Here is a 25928-nt window from a genome sequence, read left to right on the forward strand (position 1 = left end):
TGGGTCTGTGTGTGGGTCTGTGTGTGGGGGGCTGTGCCTGTGGGTGGGTGTGTGTTGGCCTGTGTCTGTGTGTGTGGGTGGGTCTGTGTGTGTGGGTCTGTGTGTGCGGATCTGTGAGTGCGGGACTGTGTGTGTGGGTCTGTGTATGTGGGTGGATGAGTCTGTGTGTGTAGGTGTGTGTTTGTGTGTATGGTTCTGTGTGTGTGGGTCTGTGTGTGGGTCTGTGTGTGGGGGGCTGTGCCTGTGGGTGTGTGTGTGTTGGCCTGTGTCTGTGTGTGTGGGTGGGTCTGTGTGTGTGGGTCTGTGTGTGCGGATCTGTGAGTGCGGGACTGTGTGTGTGGGTCTGTGTATGTGGGTGGATGAGTCTGTGTGTGTAGGTGTGTGTTTGTGTGTGTGGGTCTGTGTGTGTGGGTCTGTGTGTGTGGGTCCGTGTGTGTGCGTGTATTTGTGTTCAGTACCCATGCAAGCCCCCCCCCCCCCCCCCCCGACCCTTTCCCTGTGCTGTCTTATCTGCCTGTCACCTCTCTCACGCCCCGATTCTCTCCCTCGCCCCCATTTCACCCCGACCACTCTCGTCTACCGTACCCCGGCCCCTCTCCTCCCTTCACCCCCGGCCCCTCTCCCCCAACTCACCCCACGACCCCTGACCTCCTTTCACCCCGGACCACTCTTCTCCTTCGTCTCCCGACCCCTCTCCCCCACCTCCTACACTCTCCGCGCACCCTGTAAGACCGCGGACACGTTGTTTCCAAGATACCAAGACTCACCGGGAAGTGGACGGAGCCGCCCGGCACCAGCTATCCCGCCTCTCTCTCTCTCTGTCCCTCTCTATTTCTCCGTCTCTCTGTCACCTCCTGTCCTGGTCAGTCTGTGTTTCTCCCTCTGCCTCTCCCCATCTTTCTCTCTCCTTCCTCCTGACCCGGGTCTCCCGATTGTTCGGAAGTTGCGAAACCGCCATTCAATTCGAAATCAGCGCCATTCGAAAGGGCTGATAACGGACCGCTCCCAACCGAGCACCAACCGCACTAGCACTTGTCGTCCCGTCCCGTCCCGTCCCCCCCTTACCACCATCTCCTTCCATTTTCCCTCCCGTGTGTTGTACTTGGCCAGTTGCACCTCATATACAGCATGTCCGCAGCACATCACCAATGCTGAACAGATAGAGGCATTGTGCCGGGTCTGGGTGTAGGGAGCCTTTGGGTGTTTGGGAACCTCGAGATATGTCAAGTCAAGTCAAGTCAAGTCAATTTTATTTGTATAGCACATTTAAAAACAACCCACGTTGACCAAAGTGCTGTACATTTGATTAGGTTCCAATAGAAAAAAAAATGAAAACATACAGTAGCACGCAAACAGTTCACAGCGCCTCCTCAATGAGCCTCAAAAGCTAGGGAGTAGAAATATGTTTTGAGCCTGGACTTAAAGGAGTCGATGGAGGGGGCAGTTCTGATCGGGAGAGGGATGCTGTTCCACAGTCTAGGAGCTGCAACCGCAAAAGCGCGGTCACCCCTGAGTTTAAGCCTAGACCGTGGGATAGTGAATAGCCCCAAGTCGGCCGATCTGAGGGACCTGGAGTTAGAGAGGGGGGTTAGAAGATTTTTGATGTAGGGGGGGGAGTGTCCATTTAGGGCTTTATACGTGAATAGGAGGAGCTTGAAGTTGATTCTGTACCGTACAGGGAGCCAGTGGAGAGAGGCCAGAATCGGGGTGATGTGGTCCCTTTTACGGGTACCCGTCAGGAGTCTCGCTGCGGCGTTTTGGACCAGTTGCAGGCGGGACAGGGAAGATTGGCTGATCCCAGTGTATAGGGAGTTGCAGTAGTCTAGGCGGGAGGAAATGAAAGCGTGAATGATTTTTTCTGTGTCGTCGAATTTGAGGAAAGGTTTGATTTTAGCTATGGTTCGAAGTTGGAAGAAGCTGGCTTTTACCACAGCGTTGACTTGCTTATCAAATTTTAATGCAGAGTCAAATATCATGCCGAGGTTTTTGACATGCGGTTTGACTAGGCAGGATAGGCTTCCAAGACTGCCTGTTATCAATTTGATGGAGTTTCTCTACCTCCTGCCCTCACCACCCACCATGGGCCTATATTCGCTGCTGTTTAGAAGAATGAGGGGGGGGGGGGGGGGGCTAATTGAAACATACCGAATAATGAAAGGCCTGGATATCGTGGATGCGGAGAGGATGTTTCCACTAGTGGGAGATTCTGGGACCAGAGGCCGTGGATTTAAGATTGAAAGATTTAGCTTTAGAAAGATGAGGAGGAATTTCTTTAGCCAGAGGGTTGTGGATTTGTGGAATTCATTGCCACAGACAGCTGCGGAGGTCAAGTCAATGGGTATTTTTAAGGTGGGGATTAATAGATTCTTGATTAGTAAGGGTGTCAGGAGTTATGGGGAGAATGAGGTTAAGAGGGAAAGATAGATCAGCCATGATTGAATGACGGAGTAGACGGTGGGCCAAATTTCCCAATTCTGCTCCTATAACGTATAAACCGTCAGTTCGGCCACAGCCAGGAAGGCACACCAACGCCTCTACTTCCCGTGGAGAATGAGGAAATCCAGCGTGTCTCCAGTGACTCTTACAAACCTTTACAGATGTGCCATAGAAAGCATACTGTGTTGCATCACACCTTGGGAACAGCTCTGCACAAGACTGCAAGAAATTGCAGAGTTGTGGATGTAGCCCAGTCCATCACACAGAACAGACTCCTACCGTTGATTCCATCCACACTTCACACTGCCTTGGAAAAGCAGCCAACATAATCAAAGACTTGTCCCACCCCGGCCATTCCCCCTTCTCCCCGCTCCCGTCCAGCAGAAGGTAAAGACGCTTATAGGCGCGCACCACCAGACTCAGGAACGGCTTAATCCCCTCTGTTATCGGGCTTCTGAACGGTCCTTCTATAAGCTAGGGTACTGTTCGATTCACCTCTACCCCATTGTGGGCATTGGACTTTGTCTCTGGAACTGATGCACTGCAATGCTGAGAAACCTACATTCTGCACTCTGTATCTTCCCCTTTGCTCTACCTATTGGGCTTGAGTCTAACTTGATGGTGTTTGTGTATGTCGTGGAGTCGTTTAATCTACTTGGATAGCTTGTAAAACAAACCTTCTCACGGTACCTTGGTACACGGGACAATAATAAACCTAAACTTAAATATATGACAATTAAACTAAGGGACCTGTTCCTGCGGCATTTTACAGTCCATCTTCTCCAGAGCTACCAGGAGAGGATTCAGAGTTCACAGCACCAGACGCAAGCTCGAGGTGATATCCGTGCATTAAGGCCATGGAGGTTTATTGATTTGATTCATTGATTGAAAGATACAGCATGGATCCACGCCGACCATCGCTCACCCGTTCACCCACTAGTTCTATGTTATCCCACTTTCTCATCCACTCTCTAAACACCGGGGGGCAATTTACAGAGGGCCAAATAACCTGCAAACCCGCGCGTCTTTGGGATGTGGGAGGAAACCGAAGCACCGGGAGAAAACACACGCGGTCACAGGGAAAACGAACAAACTCCACACACAGACAGTAGTGAGGTTAGGATCGAACCTGAGCCCCTGGCGTTGTGAGGCAGCAACTCTACCGTCACTGTGCCGGCCTTTTAGGGCTAAAAGTTTTAATTTTACTTCAGTTTAGTTTATGCTCTACCCGCTACGCCACTGTGCCGCGCTGTTTATAATTGTAATTGATCTATGTGGGTTGGTAGACAAGGGGCCGGGAGGTATTGAACACGCGGGCGGCCCACATTTGGTAGGTTTAGGTAGAGCGACACGGTGCGCTGGAGTCCCATCCTCGCTGGCACTGGGTGGATGGTCGCCGGGGGGGGGGGGGGGGGGGGGGGGGGGAGGAGGGTGGACGAGGGTGGACCCAGGGACAGGATCTCCCATCTCTCGGTCGCTGCGAGGCCCCAGTGACTTGGCTGCGGCGGGGGTCACTGCACGTCCCAGATCTCGCAGAGCAGCGGGGTGAACTTGTGATCACGGCCCCTCCACGACATGAGCATGTCGGCGTGGTGGTGGTTGAAGGTGCGCAGCTCGGTGAGGCGGCCGAGCAGCCGCGCGAAGTGCTGCGGCTCCTGCGGGTGCTTGACTTTGCAGTACTTCTGCAGGACGTCGAGCAGCGGCTCCTGGAGCCGGTCGATCGCGTCCCGGTCCTTCACGTACAGGCGATCTGCGGCAGAGAGCGACACTGTTACACGGGGGTAACACTGTTACCCACCTTACAAACCAGCGGAGATAGACACGAAATGCTGGAGTAACTCAGCGGAACAGGCAGCGTCTCTGGAGAGCAACCCAGCACTATGAGCCTAAAGTTGTGAACCTTTTCAGTACTTATTAGTTTCCCTCTGCCATTTAGTCTGAAGAATGGTCTCGACCCAAAACGCCACCTGCGCCCTTTTCTCCACAGATGCAGCCAGGCTAAAGGGATCAGGGGGTATGGAGAGAAGGCAGGTATGGGATACTGAGTTGGATGATCAGCCATGATCATACTGAATGGCGGTGCAGGCTTGAAGGGCCGAATGGCCTACTCCTGCACCTATTTTCTATGTTTCTATGTCTCGCTGAGGTACTCCAGCATTTTGTGTCTGTTAGCGGTATGAACGTAGATTTATCTAATTTCAAGTAACCCCTGCGTTCCCTCTCTCTCCGCCCCTCCTCCACCATAGACGCCCTGCCAGTTCCCCCTGTTCGTATCCATGTATCCCTTCGTTATCACCTCTTCCACAGTCAACAATTAACCATTGTGGGCTCCACTTTCCTTGGTCATTGGTGCCAGCTCTGATTTGTTCTGAACCTGTTCATGCTTTCAGTTTCCCTCCCCCTGACTCAGTCTGAAGAAGGGTTCCGACCCGAAATGTCACCCTGTCTTTATCTCCAGAGATGCTGCCTGACCCACTGAGTTACTCCAGCATTTTATGCCAGTCTTCAACTATTGTATAGTAGTGTTGTCACTAAACTGTACACAAAATATGAATTTCACTTTGTTGGAAGGAACCGAAGATAGACACAAAAAGATGGAGTAACTCAGCGGGACAGGCAGCATCTCTGGAGAGAGGGAATAGGTGACGTTTCGGGTCGAGGCCCTTCTTCGGAAGAAGGATCTCGACGTTTGAAGACGGGTCTCGACCCGAAACGTCACCTATTCCTTTTCTCCAGAGATGCTGCCTGGACCGCTGTTACTCCAGCTTTGTGTGTCTATGTATGAATTTCACTGTGCTTGGGTACAGGTGCCAAAGAGGTAGGGTTGACCCATTGACCTCACCCGAAGGCCGGGCCCCTGACTCAGAGGGTGACCCTGCCGAAGACACAACTGTCCCGAGGGAGACGCGCGGATGACGGGAGAGGGGAGGCTGTACCCCGCGGGCCGCACCTGGTGAGAGGATGGTGATGGCGGTGAGCAGACTGTATTCCTCCTGGGACATCTGTAGCTCACTGATACTGCGGTAGAAGTTGAACATGGGGGTAATGTATTCCTCAGCGATGCCTGGTCAACATAGAAAGCGGCGCACGTTACAATCACCACAGCGACTAACGTTCCGCTGAGACCGTTCCCTCCGTAACTCCCTGGTCCACTCGTCCCTTCCTGCCCAAACCACCCCTTCCCCGGGCATTTTCCCCTGCAACCGCAGGAGATGCAACACCTGTCCCTTTACCTCCCCCCTCAACTCCATCCAAGGACCCAAACAGTCTTTCCAAGTGAGATAGAGGTTCACCTGCATCTCCTCCAACCTCATCTATTGTATCCGCTGCTGTAGATGTCAACTGCTTTACATCGGCGAGACCAAACGCAGGCTCTGCGATCGTTTCACTCAATACCTTCGTTCAGTCCACCTTAACCAACCTGATCTCTCGGTGGCTGAGCACTCCAACTCCCCCTCCCACTCCCAGTCTGACCTGTCTGTCATGGGCCTCCTCCAGTGCCATAGTGAGGCCCATCGCAAATTGGAGGAACAGCACCTCATATTTCGCTTGGGCAGTTTGCAGCCCAGCGGTATGAACATTGACTTCTCCAACTTTAGATAGTTCCTCTGTCCCTCTCTTCTCTTCTCCTCCCCTCCCCGTCCCAGTTCTCCGACTGTCTTCCTGTCTCCACCTATATCCTTTCTTTGTCCCGCCTCCCTGACATCAGTCTGAAGAAGGGTCTCGACCGAAACGTCACCCATTCCCTTTCTCCTAGATACTGCCTGACCTGCTGAGTCACTCCACAAGGTATCAAAGGTATTTTGTGACACCTTCGATTTGTACCAGCATCTGCAGTTATTTTCCTACACAGCGACTAACAAAGTTAGTAACTCCAATCAGAATGAGCAAATTAGGTTAATCTGAAGCAAAATAGTTTATTTCCAATATATTAACGAAATGTCTTGATTGCCTGTCTGCCCCCCCCCCCCCCCCCCCCCGGCCCCAATGTTGTCCACGCTGTGGGCCGGCCGATACTGAGAGAACACCGCACTGTGGGTGGGGTGGTAGTGAGGGAGCGCCGCACTGTGGGTGGGGTGGTAGTGAGGGAGCGCCGCACTGTGGGTGGGGTGGTAGTGAGGGAGCGCCGTACTGTGGGTGGGGTGGTAGTGAGGGAGCGCCGCACTGTGGGTGGGATGGTAGTGAGGGAGTGCCGCACTGTGGGAGAGGCGGTACTGAGGGAGCGCCGCACTGTGGGTGGGGTGGTAGTGAGGGAGCGCCGCACTGTGGGAGAGGCGGTACTGAGGGAGCGCCGCACTGTGGGAGAGGCGGTACTGAGGGAGCGCCGCACTGTGGGTGGGGTGGTAGTGAGGGAGCGCCGCATTGTTGAAGGAGCAGTCATTTAGTTGGCTTATTGGGCTAGTCCCATTTGCCTGAATTTGCCATCTAAACGTTTCCTATCCGTATATCTTTATATGGAAGTGTGATAAACATCTAAGGGAGAGAGAACTTGGGAATTGGAGGGAAGGGTTGGGGGAAGCTGAGGGCTTAATGGTGTTTTAAAACCACGAGTCCAACAGGCTGGAACAGTATCTCAGGAAGGAGCGGGGCAATAATTGCTGAGGTTTCGGGTTAGGGAGAGCCTGCAGTATATTACAGAGACCAGCTGGTGGCGTTGCTCTCTGCCATTCCATCTCACTACACCAACACAAGTGGATCCAGACCTTGGTGAAAACCTTTAAACTCTTTCATCGCGAAAGATAAATCATTCAAATCGTTCTCTTGGAATTAGAAAGTATATACCGCAGAGAGACAAATAACTCACAACTGAGGTTGAGGGGGGGGGGGGGGGGGGGGGGGCACCTGATAGAAGTACAGGTACATAACATTATGAGAGGCACAGATAGGGTAGATATTCAGTACCTTTATCCGTGCCAGGGTGGAAATGTCAAATGCGAGAGGGGTGAGAATGGCCTTACATTTAAGTGAGAATGGCCTTATATTTAAATCCTCCACCGGCCATGGGTAAATTCAATGTGTGTGGATCAATAATTTGGATATGGGTCAAATGCAGGCAAATGGGACTAGCGGGGAATCTTGGTTGGCATTGGACTACTTGGTCCGAAGGGCCAAGGACTCTATGTATCTATTGGTACCCGAATATAGTAATGTGTTGCTGCCAATTCTCTGACAGTCTAGTCCAGAAACAAGGAACTGTAGAAGCTGGTTTACAAAAGAAGACACAAGGTATTGGAGTAACTCATTGGGTCAGGCAGTATCTCTGGAGCGAAAGAAGGCACAAAATGCTGGCATCCAGAGATGTTGCTTGACCTGCTGGGTTCCTCCAGCACTTTGTTTCCTCTGATTGCCAAGTGTAGCCAAGTGTTTAATTGGCTGAAGGGACCCTACCCGAAACATCACCTGTCCATTTCCTCCACATATGCTGCCTGACCTGCTGAGTTTCTCCAGCACTTTGTGTTTTTTTCAAGATTCCAGCATTTGCAGTTCCTCGTGTCTCCCATACTCTGCTTTGAAAAATGCCGTAAGACCTCATAGACTTTGAGCTCAGCGATACTGCGCAGAAACAGGCCCTTTGGCCCACCGAGTCCACGCCGACCAGCGATCACCCCATATATTAGCACCACCTTACACATTAGGGACAATTTACAATTTTTACCAAAGCCATTTAACCTACAAACCTGGACGTATTTGGCACGTGGGAGCAAACCAGAGCCCCGGAGAAAACCCACGTGGTCACAGGGAGAACATACAAACTCCACATAGACAGCACCCGTCGTCAGTATAGAACACGGGTCCCTAGCTCTGTGAGGCAGCAACACCACTGCTGCACCACTGTGCTACTAAATATCAAAGCGGACAGAAGGGGCAGTGGCTCTGATGAAAATGGCAATACTCTACATTGAAGATGTCGAGGCAAAGGGTCATACAGCCGGGAAACAGGCCATTCGGCCCAACCTGTTCATGTTGACCCACTGAGTTCCTTCAGCACTTTGTGGGTAATTCAAGATTCCAGCAGTTCCCTGTGTCTCGCGTTTAATGTGAAATAATAAACTGTTTACTTGATGCAGTTTAACAAGTATCACAATGACACCACAAAAAAACTATACAATAATCTAGAATATAAAAAATTAATAATCACTCACACTAGGTAACCAGACCATAATAAAACCAAAGTATAAAGTGCAGCCAAAACAAAGTTGATAGTAGATTGTTGCTGGGGTGGTGTTGATGTTAGCGTTGTACACAGTGTGGTTCAAAACTGAGGGCAGCACAGTGACGCAGCGGTAGAGCTGCTGCCTTACAGCACCAGAGACCCAGGTTCAATCCTGACTACATGTGCTGTCTGTACGGAGCTGGCGTTTGAGTTCTCCATGTTGACCGCGTGGGTTTTCTCCGGGTGCTCCGGTTTCCTCCCACACTCCAAAGACGTGCAGGTTTGTAGTTAACTGCCCTCTGTAAATTGTTCCTAGTGTGCAGGATAGAAATAGTGTACGGGGTGATCGCTGGTCGGCGTGGACTCGGTGAGCCGAAGGGGTCTGTTTCCACGTTGTATCTCCAAACTAAAAATTAAAATTACATTAAACTCGGGTAAAGGTGGGCTGAATTTGAATGGGAAGCAGGTGGTAGAGTGGTTCCATTGTTCGACTGAGGAGAGGATCATAACGACAACAGAAGGTTGAAGAACCTTTCAATGCACAAGATGATGAGGAATTATCCGCCCAGCAACCACTGGAATCATCGATCCTCCACCGGGAGAGACAGAGGCATGATTTTTTTTAACGCTGCCCTCTCGTTTATCTCATCTCGTTTACCTATTAATAAAAGCTCCCGCAGAAAGGCCAGCACCAGACATTTCACAGAGTGTAAAGAATTCATTATAGTCTTCGTGATAATGCAAGACAACACCGATGAATTATCCATGAGAATGCCCTTAAGTTAAAAGTTGCTAGATGACACAGTGAAGGATTACGAGAATATTGAGGCACAAGTGTACACGTTATCTCGCCAAGACTGCCACTTCTCACAATAGCAATGCTGATATTTAGACTTTCAACAGTCCACATTAAATCAGTATTATCTGTCCCTTTGTGGGAGCCATTTGCATCAACAAGAGAGTTCAAAGCTGCAGTTCTTCACAGTACAACAGCTCAATGGTCATAGAGTCCACAGCGTGAAAACAGGCCCTTTGGCCTAACTTGCCTACACGGCCAATGTCCCATCTGCCCGCATTTGGTCCATATCCCTCAAACCCTGTTCTATCTATGTACCTGTCTAATAGTCTCTTAAACATTGGGATTGTACCTGGCTCAACCACCTCCTCCGACAGCTCGTTCTATACACCCACCACCCTCAGGTCCCTATTAAATCTGGCAGCTCGTTCCATACACCTACCACCCTTTGTGTGAAAAAGTTTCCCCTCAGGCTCCCATTAAATCTTTCCCCCCCTCACCATAAACCTATGTCCTCTGGTTCTTGATTCCCCTACTCTGGGCAAAAGACTCTGTGCATTTACCCGATCTATCCCCCTCATGATTTTGTACATCTCTATGAGATCACCCATCATCCTCCTGTGCTTCAAGGAATAGAGACCTCTGGTCAACCTCTCCCTAGAGCTCAGGTCCTTGTCCTGGCAGCATCCTCATATATCTTCCCAATCCAATTTGAAGAAGGGTCTCAACCCAAAATGTCACCCATTCCTTCTCTCCAGAGATGCTGCCTGTCCCGCTGAGTTACTCCAGCTTTTTATGTCTATCTTCCCGATACCATTTCCAGCTTGACAACATCGTTCCTAAAACATGGTGCCCAAAACTGAACACGATACTCTAAATGCGGCCTCAACAATGTCTTATACAACTGCAACATGACTTCCTAACTTCTATAAATACTCTGACTGATGAAGGCCAATGTACAAAAAACCTTTTGACCACCCTAGCTATCTGTGATACCACTTTCAAAGAACGATGTACCTGTACTCCTAGATCCCTCTGCTCTACAACACTCCCCAGAGCATTACCATTCACTGTGTAGGTCCTGCCCATTTTAGTGCTCCCAAAATGCAACACCTCACATTTCTCTGTATTAAATTCCATCAACCATTCCTCAGCCCACTTGCCCAACCGATCAAGATCCTGCTGCAATTTATGACAACCATCTTCGAGGATGGGTAGAGGAATGGACAGACTTTGGTGAAAGTCAGGGGGGCCACCTCACTGCCCCTCTCACTGTGTGGTGTTCCCTCACCACCCCTCCCACAGTGCGGAATTCCCTCACTGCCCCTCCCACTGTGGCACTCCCTCACCGCCCCTCCCAGTGCAGAATTCCCTCACTGCCCCTCCCACAGTGCGGCGCTCCCTCACCGCTCCTCCCACAGTGCGGCGCTCCCTCGCCGCCCCTCCCACAGTGCGGAATTCCCTCACCGCCCCTCCCACAGTGCGGCGCTCCCTCACTGCCCCTCCCACAGTGCGGCACTCCCTCACCGCCCCTTCCACAGTGCGGCGCTCCCTCACTGACCCTCCCACCGTGCAGCACTCCCTCACCGCCCCTCCCACCGTGCAGCGCTCCCTCACTGGCCCTCCCACAGTGTGGCACTCCCTCACCGCCCCTCCCACAGTGCGGAATTCCCTCACTGCCCCTCCCACCGTGCAGCGCTCCCTCACTGGCCCTCCCACAGTGTGGCCCTCCCTCACCACTGTGCCGTATTCGATCCTCCAACAGCTCCCTCTGCTGGCACGGGGTCTTCCGGCTGAATATCTGTGCGGAGCGGAGGAACATGGCCTCGACTGCGGAACCCTTCAGCAACGCGATCTGATCCTCATGGTCCAACATTTGGAAGCCTGCGGAGAGCAGAGGAAGTGTCACACACATCTGTCTCACCGTAGACACAAGGAACTGCAGGAGCTAGTTTAACAAAAATGACAAAAAGTGTTGGAGTAACTCAACGGGGTTACTCACCTCTGACCACAAACTGAACTCATAACTGGAGGGGTCAGATACACAAAATGTCCATAGGAGCATAAATTCATGTTCATAAGTCATAGGATCAGAATTAGGCCATTCGGCCCATCAAGTCTACTCTACCAGTCAATCATGGCTGATCTCTGCCTCCTAATCCCATATTCCTGCCTTCTCCCCATAACCCTTGACACCCGTTCTAATCAAGAATTTGTCTATCTCTGCTTTAAAAATATCCACTGACTTGGCCTTCATCGCCCTACTCGCTAGTGTTTAGAAGATTGCGGGGGGTGGGGGGGCTCATTGAAACTTACAGAATAATGAAAGGCCTAGACAGAGTGGATGTGGAAAGGATGTTTCCACTGGTGGGAGAGTCTAGTACTAGAAGTCATAGCCTAAAGGGCCTGTCTCACGTAGACGATTTTTTAGGCAACTGCCGGCGACTGTCAAAGTCGTAGCAGATCGCCAAAATTTTATTTTACTCGACAACAATGACCACGACAATGCCGAGTTCGGTCGAGATTACACCGTCTTCGGAAACATCACGAAATTCCCACGGTTATCAATGCTTCTCCAGCGTTCTAGTTTTTGCTGAAATCACTGACAAGTCGGTAAGTACTTGAGAGTTTTGAAATATAACATCTTGCCCGGCTTACTTGAAAACCAAGCTTCACGGTAACAAGGCATAAACTGGATTGACTTCCAGTTTACTAATAGCAGTATTAAGAAATTTAACTTTTAAAGTGGTTAAATGGATTTTTGTGCGGAGTGTGGGCATTCTTTGAAAATATACGGGAGATGCATATCTGGTTTCTGGGTTGCATATCTGGGTGGGGAGCCTACATTAAATGTAATCGCTGTTGGCCACAAACATCGCGAAAATTCCCACGCTTACCTGACCATCAAACTGTCGCCTCCAATCTACCTGTCAAATGTCCTGACGGTAAATAAATTGGTTGAACACAAGTATTTTATGGTATCTTCAAATGACTTTACTTAATTTAATATTACGTGCTTCTAAATGCATCTAAGACAACCTAGCAAACCTGGGTTCAGCATGAGACAGCGCCCGCAATAAGCAACGATACCTGGCGACAAGCCAGCTGTCGCCGAGAAATTTCACTCCGGTTGATTTCTCAGCGACGCGCTGAGATCCATTACGATTCTTGGAAGACTCCTCACGATCATGCCCGCGACACCCCGGCGAGTTGTCGGCGACAGCCTAGTCGCCGGCAGTCGCTTTAAAATCGCCTAAGTGGGTCAGGCCCTTAAGAATGGGGCCACTCACCGGGCAGTTTCTTGGTGAACTCCACCAGCAGCTGAACGTGACTGGTGGCCGTCTCGGTCAGCAGCAGGAAGTTTTCCTCAGGACTGCATCGCTGCTGCAGCTGGAGAAATGCAGAGAGAGAGAGAGATATAGAGAGGTAAGTCACACTACAACACCTTGGCAGCAGGCCGGGGTCAACCGCCGCGGAACCAGGAATCCCGCCCCAAAGGTTCGGATAGCGTGGATGGGGAAAGGATGTTTCCATCGCTAGTGGGAGAGTCTAGGGCCAGAGGTCGCAGCCTCAGAATTAAAGGACATTTCTTTTGGAAGGAGACGAGGAGGAATTTCTTTAGTCAGAGGGCGATGAATCTGTGGGATTCTTTGACACAGAAGGCTGTGGAGGCCAAGTCATAGGATCATAGGATCCCCCAGGGCTGCGTCCTTAGCCCCCTACTGCACTCCCTGTACACACATGACTGTGGGGCCAGGTTCAGCTCAAACTCCATCATCAAGTTTGCTGATGACACTGTGGTGGTGGGCATTATGTACTTATCCAGGCATTTTACTTATATTTGGCAATAATCTTACCGCATGGTATGCTTTAGTTTAGTTTAGAGATACAGCGTGGAAACTGAGTCCGCTCCGACCGGCGATCCCTGCACACTAACGCTATCTAGCACACTGGGGACAATGTACAATTTTACCGAAGCCAATTAACTTACAAACCTGCACGTCTTTGGAATGTGGTAGGAAACCGGAGCATTGCGGGGAAAACCCACGCGGTCACAAGGGGAACGTACAAACTCCGTACACATCGTCAGGATGGAACCCAGATCTCTGGCACTGTGAGGCAATAACTCCACCGCTGCGCCACTGTGCCAACCGAATAAGGAATGTCACTGTAGCTTGGTGATAATAACGAGCCAGTGGCTATTGAGTCTGTTGCCGTGCCCACAAACACACACAAACGCTATCTTCACACTCTGCAACCCCTCGGCACACAGGAGGCCGCTCTGTGGAACCCGGAGAGCAGACACAGTGGCAGGCTCGAACTGGGTGGCTTGAGCCGCTACTTAACACCTCCAGAGGCCCGGGTTCGATCTCGGCCACCGCTGCTGTCTGTGGAGGAGTTTGCAGGAATAATCCCACTCCACCTATTTTACATTTCCTATTGTACTCATGGATGGTATGATTTGACTGGACAGCAGGCAGACGAAGTAACACCACGCTGTTGCAGCGGGTGGAGCTGCTGCCTTACAGCGTCAGATCCTGACCTCGGTGCAGTCTATGTGGAGTTTGAAAGTTCTCCCTGTGACGGCGTGGGTTTTCTCCAGGTACTCCGGTTTCCTCCCACTCTCCCAAGACGTGCAGGTTTGCGGGTTAATTGGCTTCATGAAAATTGTAAATTGTCCCTCGTGCGTTGGATAAGTGCTAGTGTGTGGGGTGATCACTGATCGGCGCAGACTCGATGGACCAAAGGGCCTGTTTGCACAGTGTATCTCTAAAATCTAAAGTAAGGTCTAAAGTCCAAGTCATGGGTTGCTCTGAGGACGTGGGTGGTGCTAAATAAATGCAGGTCATTCCCTTCAATACTCACCAGTCTCTTGGTCACCTCTTGGGGTACACGGTACATGGCGAAGGCTTTGAGGATGTGTCTCAGGAGGTCCTGTTGATTTGCGGTGAATTCAATTTTCTGTGGGAGTCACAGAATCAGGTCACACAATCAGAACCACCTCTCAAGTTACCGGGCTGCATCACAGCCTGGTTTGGGACTTAGCAATACAGTCAAAAGTGTATCGTTGCCGTATATGTCCCGAAATGGAACAATCAAATTCTTACTTGCCACAGCACAACAGGTATGTAAACAGAGTACTCCGCAAACACCATAATAAGCAACAAAAGAAAAGTTCAGCATATATATTTAAAAAACAAATGGACAATAATAATGCAAAAGTAATGGCCCACAAGTCTATGTAGTCAGGAGCTTATTTGGACGTGTAGTGTTTAATAGCCTGTTGTTTGTAGGGAAGCAGCTGCCCCTGAACCTGGACATTACAGTTTTCAGACTCCTGCAACTTCTTTGGGGTGGCAGAAGTGAAATGAGAGTGTGGCCAGGGAGGTGTGGGTCTCTGATGATGCTGGCTGCCTTTATGAGGTAGCAACTCTTGTAGATCTCTTCGATGGTGGGGAGGTCAGTACCTGTGATGGACCGGGCAATGTTTACCACCTTTTCCAATCTTCTTTGTTTCTTCAAGACCGCATGAAAAAAAAAAACATCCAAGTTGTAGAGAGTTGCGGATGTATCCCAGTCCATCACACCTTGACCAGACTCCGCACCATTGACTCCATCTACACTTCACGCTGCCTCGAGAAAGCAGCCAACATAATCAAGGAAAGACGCAAGGTGTTGGAGTAACTCAGCGGGTCAGGCAACATCCCTGGAGAACATGGATGGGTGATGTTTAGCCCCCCTCCCCCCAGCATAATCATGGACCTTTTTAACCATGGTCATTCCCTCTTCTCCCCTCTCCCGTCGGGAGAAGATACTAAACCTTGAAAGCACGTACCACCAGAGTCAGGAACAGCTTCTTCCTCACTGTTATCAGACCACTGAACATTCCTGAGAAGGCCTGCCCTTCCTCATTCCTCCACCCATTGACCCCACACCCGACCCTCACCTCCTCTACGGCTCACCATAGAATCATAGACTCATACAGTGTGGAAACAGGCCCTTCCCATCTACAGTAGTCCCACCTGCACGCATTTGGACCATACCCTCGTAAACCTGTCCTATCCGTATACCTGTCTAAATGTTTCTTAAACATTGCAATAGTACCTGCCTAACTACCTCCTCTAGCAGCTTGTTCCATGCACCCACAACCCTTTGTGTGAAAAAGTTACCCCTCAGATTCCTATTAAATATTTTTCCCTTCACCTTAAACCTATGCCCTCTGGTCCTCGGTTCACCTACTTTGGGCAAGAGACTGTGCATGTCGCTTCCATCTCATGATTAAAACCTGGTAGGATGCCGTTCAGATTTCTGATTGAGGAGATATAATTTGCATGAAGCCTCCCCACTCTGGGTAAAAGACTCTGTGCATTTACCCTATCTGTTCCCCTCATGATTTTATACACCTCTACAAGATCATCCCCTCATCCTCCTGCGTTCCAAGGAATAAAGTCCTAGCCTGCCCAACCTCTCCCCATAACTCAGGCCCTCGAGTCCAAATTTGAGGAAGGATATTCTTGCTATTGAGGGCGTGCAGCGTAGGTTTACTAGGTTAATTCCCGGAATGGCGGGACTATCATATGTTGAAAGACTGGAGCGACTAGGCTTGTATACACTGGAATTTAGAAGGATGAGAGGAGATCTTATCGAAACGTATAAGATTATTAAGGGGTTGGACACGTTAGAGGCAGGAAACATGTTCCCAATGTTGGGGGAGTCCAGAACAACGGGCCACAGTTTAAGAATAAGGGGTAGGCCATTTAGAACTGAGATGAGGAAAAACTTTTTCAGTCAGAGAGTTGTGAATCTGTGGAATTCTCTGCCTCAGAAGGCAGTGGAGGCCAATTCTCTGAATGCATTCAAGAGAGAGCTGGATAGAGCTCTTAAGGATAGCGGAGTCAGGGGGTATGGGGAGAAGGCAGGAACGGGGTACTGATTGAGAATGATCAGCCATGATCACATTGAATGGTGGTGCTGGCTTGAAGGGCTGAATGGCCTCCTCCTGCACCTATTGTCTATTGTCTATTGTCCTGGCAACATCCTTATAAAGGGACCGCCTCCTCCACCCTCCCCAATTCCCCAATCCCATGCCCACTCCCCAATCTACCCGACACAACACCTCCCCCCCTCCCAGATTAACCCTGAGGCCAATGTCAATTTTCCTCCCCGTTACTCCCAAGGTAACCCCCCCCCCCTACTCTTCATCCCTCTCTCCTCGCCTACTCTTACCCCACACCTCCACATGCTCTCCAACCCCAGCTCTCCCCACCTCTGATCGCTCTCACCCCAGGAGTAACACAGCACTGCCCCACACTCCTCCCTGCACCCACCCGAGCAGCCCATTGTAAAACCAGACCCATTCGTTTGTGATGGGGTAATGGCCCAGTGTCAGTGGAGAGGCGAGCGAGGGCAGGATTACTTTGCTGTGCCTGGTGGTGGACGTCACTTGCTTGGAGTCCGGTGCATCAGCGACCTCCTTGTCCAGTGGCTCAGGGGGGAGCGACGGACACTTCCTCAGTCGCTTGGACTGGCACTGAATCTCCGTCAGCAAACCTGCAACATCAGAAGAGACGTCCCTGTGTTAGACCGTCCCCTCTGGACCTTCCAAGGTGCTCCCATCACCACTGACCCTCTTCTTGTTCCCGCTGTCCCCACCGGGATGTTAACCTTACCAAGACACAAAGTGCAGGAGTTCGATCCTGACCACGGGTGCTGTTCGTACGGAGTTTGTACGCTCTCCCTGTGACCGCGTGGGTTTTCTCCGGGTGCTCCGGTTTCCGTGCGGCTTTCTAGGTTAATTGGCCTCAGTAAAATTGTAAATTGTCCTTGGTGTGTAGGATAACGCTAGTGTACAAGGTGATCACTTCGGTAGGCTGAAGCGCCTGTTTCCACACTTAATCTCCAAAACTAAAACTAAAAGCTAAAAACGAAATCCTCAGCTTCATCCTTAAGAGGCTGAAGCAAGTGAGCGGTTCCAACAGGAGGGACACATGTTGAATGTGAGCCAGCATGGGACTGGAAGGTGGACTGTGCCGGTGACTGGTGGGGGTGATGAGGGAACGAGCCTGGTGGGTGGGGCGAGTAACGGAGGTGAGCCAGGTGGGTGGGGCGAGTAACAGAGGGTTCTCAGGTGAGTCCAGGTTGTTGTCAATGGGCAGCAAGCCAAGGGAGCACTGGAATAATTGACGACCTGCAACATTTATAAATAACGCTTAATGTTCAATTCATGAGTCACTCGAGTAGACCAATTAAAGGCTCAATCTTTCCATTGCTCAGAGATAGAGCGTGGAAGCAGGCCCTTCGGCCCACCGGGTCCACGCCGACCATCCGTCACCCCTTCACACACTATCCCACTTTCTCATCCATTCCCTACAAACTAGAGACAATTTACAGAACACCAATTGACCTATAAACCTGCAAGTCTTTAGAATGTGGGAGGAAACCCACATGGTCACAGGGAGAGCATGCAATCTCCAGACTGCACCCGAGGTCAGGATTGAACCCGGGTCACTGGCGATGTGAGGCACAGGTTCTACCACTGCGCCACCATGCCGCTCCCTGTGCTCTGTGTACTGGAACGGTGTACTATTTTAGTTTATTGTCACGTGTACCGAGGTACAGTGAAAAGCTTTTGTTGCATACTAACCCAGTCAGCGGAAAGACAAACATGCTAGTAACCACCGGGTGGCGCCACCAGCGATGGCAGCCTCACCAACGGTCAATCTGTCTTTTCGTCCTTTTTTGTTATTTTTAGTGGGTTTTAAAAGTATGTGTTAATGTTCTTTGGTTTGTTTTATGTGGGGGGTGGGCGGGGGGGGGGGGTGTCGGGGGAAACTTTTTTTCTATCTCTTACCTTGCCGGAGATTGTTTTCCGGATCGTATCTCCGGTCGCTCTGCGGCCTAACATCATGGAGCTGGCGGCCTTGCTCGAGACTGACTTTGAGCCCCACCACGGGGCCGTGGACTTACCATCGGAGCCTGCGATCCCTTGCCTGGGATCGACGCTCCGCCTGTGGATTTCACCATTGAGAAGCTTGCAGTCTCGGGTAGAGACTGATGTCAGGAAGCTCCAAAGTCGCAGAAGGTTTGACTAGCCCCGACCAGGGGTCCGATCGCCCGGCACGGGGGGGGGGGGGGCAAGATACCCCACAATGTGGAAGCTTGATTGCCCCTACGAGGAGGGCTTGACCGCCAGCTACGGGAGCCAAGATCATCCCGTCAACGGAAGGCTCGAGGCCCCCGACTGCGGGAGAACAAAGAAGGGAGGAGATTGAACTTTTTTTCACCTTCCATCACAGTGAGGAATGTGGAGGAGTCACTGTGGTGGATGTTTATGTTAAAATGTATTTTGTGCGTTCTGTTGCTTTTTATTGGTATGACTGTATGGCAAATGAAATTCCTCGTATGTTGCAAAACATACTTGGCTAAAGTATGATTATGATTATGATTAAAATCAAGCCACGCACAGTGTACAAATACATGAGGAGGGAGTGACTGGTGTGCGACTTGTGCTTGATCATGCTGGTGGCCTTGCCGAGGCAGCGTGAAGTGTAAACTGAACAGCTTCTCCTTCACATCAGTGGGATCGGCACGAGATCTGATATCACACTTCCTACAACAGTTTATGCGTTGTTCTTAACCAACATACTTGGGGCAAGGCAGGAGGGTGTGGGGGTTGGGCGGCAGAGCTGGGGGAGAGTGTTCCTCTCACACAGTGTGGAAACAGGCCCTTCAGCCCAACTTGCCCATGCCGACCACCATGCCCCATCTACACAAGTCGCACCTGCGTGCATTTGGCCCATATCCTTCTAAACCTGTCCTATCCATGTACCTGTCTAAATGATTTTTTAAACGATGTGATTGTATCTCCCTAAACTACCTCATATGGCATCTCGTTCCATGCACCCACCACCCTCCGTGGGAAAAGTCATGGACAGATACTCACACTCGGCCAACATGCCCACTTCCTTGCACGTGCGGAGGCGACACTCCTGGCACTTCCTCCTCATGTACATATCCATCTCGCAGTTGCCTCCGTTCTTGCACTTGTACACTGCGTTCTTCGTCACACTGCGTCGGAAGAACCCTGGAGAACGGCGGGGAGAGGAGATCGAGGGGGGTATCAGACCACTCTGAGCTAGGGGCTTCAACCAACTTCACCCGGTTAACAGACGTTCAAATCAATGCAGCAACTGTTTATGTGGAACTAAAGATAGACACAAAGTGCTGGAGTAACTCGGCATTTCTGTAGAACAAGAGTAGATGACATTTCAGGATGACAAAGAAGGGTCTAGACCTAAAACATCACCTGTTCCTTTTTTCCAGAGATGCTGCCTGATCCATTGAGTTACTTCATCGCTTTGTGTCTACCTTTTTCTGTACACCAGCATCTGCAGGTCCTTCCTACCTGCTTTTTCTTAAATGGAGACACAAGAAACTGCAGATGCTGGAATGTTGAGGGAAACACAAAGCGTTGGAGTAACTCAGCGGGTCAGGCAGCATCTGTAGTGGGAATGGACAGACGATGTTTCTGGTCGGGCGCCTTTGTCAATCTGATTGAAAGGGTTCAGAGAAGGTTTACGAGGACGTTGCCACGACTGGAGAGCCTGAGCCATGGGGGAAAAGCTTGAGCAGGCCACCCTATTCCTTGGAGCGCAGGAGGCTGAGGGGCGATCTGCTGGATAAAATGCTTTCTAAGGTTCATCAGTAGAAGTTGGTGAGAGATGTTGGCGACATGCCGAACTTCCTAAGCTACACCAGCTGGACTCCAGCCTCAGTGAAGCAAGGCAGGAGGAAGCTCGGCCCTCTGTCTAAAGCCATTAAAGCCATCCCTCACCAGTGAGGCAGCATCTCAAGCCCATATACCCCCCTCCTTGCAGGTTATAACAGTCCCATCAAACATTAAACCACTCACAGGATTATGGCCGGCGTTATCAAGATCCCATAAAAATAAAATGTGAAGTGCTGTTAAATTTTAAGCTGTTTTTAACTTTAAACAGTCTTAAAATTTTAATTCCCCTTATAAAACCTCCCTGGCAACAGATGACAAATATCACTCCAACATGCCCCATCCACCCTGACTCATCCATTGTGAGGGATCGTCAGATTCACAGTGGAACTCTGGACCTGGCACCATTCTTAAAGAGTGTAGGAAGGAACAGCAGATGCTGGTTTATACCAAAGATAGACACAAACTGCTGCAGTTACTCAGCGGGTCAGGCAGCATCTCTGGGGGAAAAGGATGGCTGACGTTTCGGGTCAGAGTCTGATGATGGTTTCCGACCCGAAACAACACCCATCATTTTCTTCCAGAGATGCTGCCTGACCCACTGAGTTGCTCCAGCACTTTGTGTCTATCTACTTTTTCCAAAAAGATTGACTCAATCTGCACTTCTCGCTGCTTCGGAAAAGCAGCCATCTGTAACCTCAGAAGTCAAAGATTTCTTCCACCCGAAGGTACAGAAACCTTGAAAGCGTGTACCACCAGACTCAGGATCAGCTTCTTCACCTCTGCTACCAGGCTTCTGAACTGTCCTTCCATGAGCTGGGGTACCGTCTGATTCATCTCCACCCCATTGTGGACATTGGCCTTTTTCTCTGGAACTGGTGCGGTACAATGCTGAGAACTATATTCAGCACTCTGTATCTTACCCTTTGCTCTACCTATTGTACTTGGGTTTGACTTGATTGTAGTTATACACAGTATAGTATTATCTGATCTGATTGCATAGCATGCTAAAGAAAAAGCTTTTCACTGTACAATATGTAACAATAATAAACCGAAACCGAAACTGAAGAAAGATCCTGACCCGAAACATCATCTGTTCCTGCCAGAGATGCTGCCCGACCCGCTGAGTTCCTCCGGCACTTTGTGTTTTGCTCAAGATTCCAGCACCTGCAGTTCCTCGTTTCTCCAGTTGTTCCCCTGGACATGACTGCTTCAAGGTAACAATGCAATAACCACCCCCATTCCTTTGGCTTCACAATTCACGACTGTTCAATCGTTTTGTCTCCCCCTTCCCCGATTATGAGGTTATGGGGAGAAGGCAGGAGAATATGGTTAGGTGGGAGAGGTAGATCAGCCATGATTGAATGGCAGAGTGGACTTGATGGGCCAAATGGTCTAATTGTACTATCACTTTTGATCTTCTGTTTTAACCTCTTTGTTCCACCATCTACCTATCAACCACCTCCCCCCTCGCCTGTGTTCAACTATTACCTGCCACACTTTGTCCTGCCCCTCATCCCTCCCAGTTTATCCCCCTCTCCCTCCAATCAGTCTGAAGAAAGGTCCTGACCCAAAACGTCCCCTAGTTTAGTTTAGTTTATTGTCACATGTACAGAGATACAGTGAAAAGTATTTTGTTGCCGGCTATCCAATTAGCGAAAAGACAACACATGATTACAATCGAGCCATTCACAGTGTCTACACCTACCCAGAGATGCTGTCTGACCACGAAGTTACTCCAGCACTTTAGTTTTAGTCTTCAGTTTTAGAGATACCGTGTGGAAACAGGCCCTTCTGCCCATCAAGTCCACGCCGACCAGTGACCCCCATACATTTACACTATCCTACACACTAGGGATGATTTAATTTTTTTACCGAAGCCAATTAACCTACAAACCCGCACATCTTTAGAATGTGGGAATAAACTGGAGCACCCGGAGAAAACCCACGCAGTCATAGGGAGAACATGCAAACTCCGCACAGTCAGCACCTGTGGTCAGGATTGAACCCGGGTCTCTGGTGCTGAGACAACAACTCTGCCCCAGTTCACTGTGCTGCCACTTGTGTCCTTTCTTGTAAATGAGCATCTGCAGTTCCATGTTGCTACGCATTGCAATAAACCGATCACAGTTATAAAGTTAGCAAAGTTAGAGTCAGTGAGGTCGACATGGTTTCAATCACCAGTGACACAGGATGCATTGAAGTCCCTGATGAGATCCCAAGTCCAGTCCCTACTCTGCTCATGAACTAACACTAGACGCAATAAACATCTGCGCCTGCCCAAAGTGCTCCAGATGGTGCCTCAACCAGAAGGTTGCTCAGCCGTTGGAACAACATGTCCACATTGTGTTTTAATTCAGTAATTGATATTAAGTCCACCTCAGATGTAATGAACATTTTACCTTTCATGGCTGTCCACAATGAGTAAACAGCCAGGATAGTCTGTGTTTATCTCTGGAAAATAATAATTCCTCAGAGCCAGCCAAGACTCAATAGTCGCTGGCAGCTGTGAATCACAAGTTATTGTGTTCAAAACCCAATACTGAGACATATTGAATCATAAAGGTTTCTGAGGGGATAGAGAAAGCTAAGAAGCTGTAGAAGTTGATGCCATTGTGACATAGTTTAGTTTAGTTGTGGGACACAGCGTGGAAACAGGCTCTTCGGCTCACTGAATCCGTGCCGACCAGCGATCACATCGTACACTAGTTCTATCCTACTACACACTAGGAACAATTTACAGAAGCCAATTAACGTGCAAACCTGCATGTCTTGGGGATGTGGGAGGAAATCGCAGCACCAGGAGAAAACCCAGGCGGCCACTGAGAGAATATTATAATTCCGTACAGACAGCACCCACAGTTATAATTGAACCTGGGTTTCTGGCCCTCTGTGGCAGCAACTCTACCCTGCAGATAGTAATTACAGAGTGACAGCGATAGACGGATATTACATAGCGAGGCTTAAGGAAAGAAACAACCCAGATTTGACGGGCCCAATGGCCAATTGCTATACCTGCACATTCTACGCTCTGGTGCTGTCTGAGTGGTGTTTGCACGTTCTTCCTGTGACCATGTGAGTTTCCCCCCAGGGGTTCTGGTTTCCTCCCACATCCCAAAGTCATGCCAGTTGGTGGATTAGTTGGGCATTGTAGTTGTCCCTGGGCAGGCAATGGACCTGGGGCAGTTGATGGTGATGTGGAGAATACAACATGAGGTTCATATAAATGGGTGTCCTGTACTTATGCCAGACCCCGTGCTGTATTAATAGTCATAGAGTTATATAGCATGTAAACAGGCCCTTCAGCCCAACTTGCCCACACTGACCAACTGCCTGAGACAGCCCCATGTCTCTCTAAACCTGACCTATCCATATACAGTACCTCTCTAAATGTTTCTTAAATGTTGTGATAGTACCTGCGTCAATTACCTCCTCTGGCAGCTCGTTCCATTTACCCACCTCCCATTGTGTAAAGAAAAAAGCCCCCTGGGCTCCTATTAATTCTTTTAATTCCTCCCCACCCTATCTACCCCCCTCCCTCTCCCCCATCCCCCTCCTCCCCCCTCCCTCCCTCAGCTTAAACCTATGTCTGGTTCTCAATTCCCCTACTCTGGGCAAGAGACTGTGCATTTACCCTATCTATTCCTCTAATATTCCAATCTCCTCTTCCTTGTACACTTCTATAAGATCACCCCTCATCCTCCTGTGCTCCAAGGAATAGAGTCCTAGCCTGCTCAACCTCTTACTAAAGCTCAGGCCCTCGAGTCCTGGCCATATCCTTGTAAATCTTTCCTGCATCATTTCCAGCTTGACAACATCAGCAGGGATCTGTGCCGAGATCGCCGTGTATGCGAGCGAGATATGTAAACTATTTGAATGAAAATGTAAGTGGGCCGATTTGTAAGCTTGCATACAACACAAAAATTGGCTGTGAATATTGAGGAAGATTGATAAAGGTTACAGCACGATCGAGAACAGTTGGTTATATTGGCGGAGAAATGGTAGATGGAGTTTAATCCAGGTAATTGGGAGGTGTTGCACTTTGGTAGGTCAAATATAAAGGGAAAGTACACAGTTAATGGCATGACCCTTAACAGCACTGACATGCAGAGGAATCTTGGGGTCCATGTCCATAGTTCCCTGAAAGTGGCAACACAAGTAGATAGAGTGGTAAAGAATGCAAATGTAATGCCTTCATGGGTTGGGGTGTTGAGTATTGAAGTTGGGACGTGCTGTTGCAGCTTTATAAACCTTTGGTTATACCACATTTGGAGTATTGTGTGCATTTCTGGTCAACCCATTACAGGAAGAGTGTGGAGGCTTTGGCAAGGGTGCAGAAGAGGGTTACTAAGATGCTGCCTGGATTAGATGGTATTAACTGTAAAGAGAGATTGGATTGTTTTCTCTGGAACTTCAGAGGCTGAGGAGAGGCCTGATCGAAGTCTATAAAATTTATGAGAGGCATACGTCATGAGAGGTTGCCTACTGTCCCGTATTAGCCGGGACATCTCGTATTTTGGGCTAAATTGGTTTGTCCTGTATGGGACAGCCCTTGTCCTGTATTAGGCCCGGACGGCACTGTAGGCTCGGACGGCACTGTAGGCCCGAACACTCTAGGCCCGGACACTCTAGGCCCGGACACTGTCGCCCAGGGGCTGCTGTAGACCCAGACAGCGTAGGCCCGGGCGCTGCCTAACGGAGGTTGCATAGCAACCCGTCTCCCGGCATGGGCGCCCGTCATTGGAGGAGCAAGAGCATATGGCCGCTGGCTGGGTGAGGTCACGTGGGGCGTGGGGTAGTGCCGTCACCCTTTGTCCCTTATTTGGGAGTGAGGAAGTTGGCAACCCTTGATAGCGTAGACAGTCAGAACCTTTTTCTCATGCTGGGGAAATGTCAAAAATGGGAGGGCAAAGGTGTGAGGTGAAAGGGGGAAGTTTTAGGAAAGATTTACGAGGCTTGAGAGTGGTAGGTGCCTGGAATGTGCTGCCAGGGGAGATGGTAGAAAACAGATATGAAAGAAGTAATGTTTGAGGTATTTAGATAGACACAGGCAGGGAGAGATACAGATAGATGAGATGAGTTAATTTGGCATCATGTTCAACGCAGATATTGTGACCTAAAGGGCCTACTCCTTTAGTGTAGTGTAGAGGCACAGCTTGGAAACAGGCCTTTTCGCCCACCGAGTCCACATCGACCATCGATCACTCACACACACACAAGTTCTATTTATCGAACATTCTCATCCACTCCCTACACATTAGGGGCAATGTACAGAAGCCAATTAACCTGCAACCCCGCACGTCTTTGGAATGTGGGAGGAAACCGGAGGAAACCCACACGGTCATAGGGAGAAAGTCCAAAATTCCACACAGACAGCATCTGAAGTCAGGATCGAACCTGGGTCTCTGGCTAGATGAGGACCTCTACCGCTGTACCACCTTGTTGGAACCATGTGTTGCATGATGCTTAGACTCTATGGTTCTAAGGCTCCTGACACATTTCAGGCGAGCTTATCCATGACAGAGTGATTAGATGGTATTAGCTGTAAACATACAAATTCCTTGTATGGTTTCATCCATGGCTAATAAATTGATTACAACGATTTTATGGATGTTATGAGATATTAATACTTCTCACGGATCATCGGTGTACTGATAGAATCACCCATCTCCTGTAGTATTTGTCTGGGAGTGTTGTGTGACTCCAGCCTCGGTGCGAGCTCAGGGGAAGGTTGCACAAGCCCTTATCACACTGTAAATCTGTCAGAGAGCTTCTGGCTTGAGTCCCAAGGCCACTGTGCCCAACTCAGCAACTCA

General features: G+C 49.8%; 1 protein-coding gene across 3 annotated transcripts in view; it reads right to left on the reverse strand.

Annotated features, from left to right (window-relative positions):
- Positions 1–2017: 2017 nt before the first annotated feature.
- nr1h4 (nuclear receptor subfamily 1, group H, member 4) overlaps positions 2018–25928 on the reverse strand; it is a 43514-nt gene continuing 19603 nt past the window's right edge. For 2 of the 3 annotated variants that reach the window (XM_078417110.1, XM_078417111.1), the window contains 7 exons: positions 19330–19470; positions 16804–16937; positions 14253–14348; positions 12677–12776; positions 11124–11270; positions 5387–5500; positions 2019–4186 (listed from right to left, as the gene is read on the reverse strand). In XM_078417110.1, the coding sequence (XP_078273236.1) occupies positions 3948–4186; positions 5387–5500; positions 11124–11270; positions 12677–12776; positions 14253–14348; positions 16804–16937; positions 19330–19470 (971 nt within the window). In that variant the 3' untranslated portion in view covers positions 2019–3947. Of the gene's footprint in view, positions 4187–5386; positions 5501–11123; positions 11271–12676; positions 12777–14252; positions 14349–16803; positions 16938–19329; positions 19471–25928 lie in introns of all 3 variants that reach the window. The other variant, XM_078417112.1, reaches the window with a different exon arrangement.

The sequence above is a fragment of the Rhinoraja longicauda genome, chromosome 20 (genome assembly GCF_053455715.1).
Source record: "Rhinoraja longicauda isolate Sanriku21f chromosome 20, sRhiLon1.1, whole genome shotgun sequence".
Classification (NCBI taxonomy): Eukaryota; Metazoa; Chordata; class Chondrichthyes; order Rajiformes; family Arhynchobatidae; genus Rhinoraja; species Rhinoraja longicauda.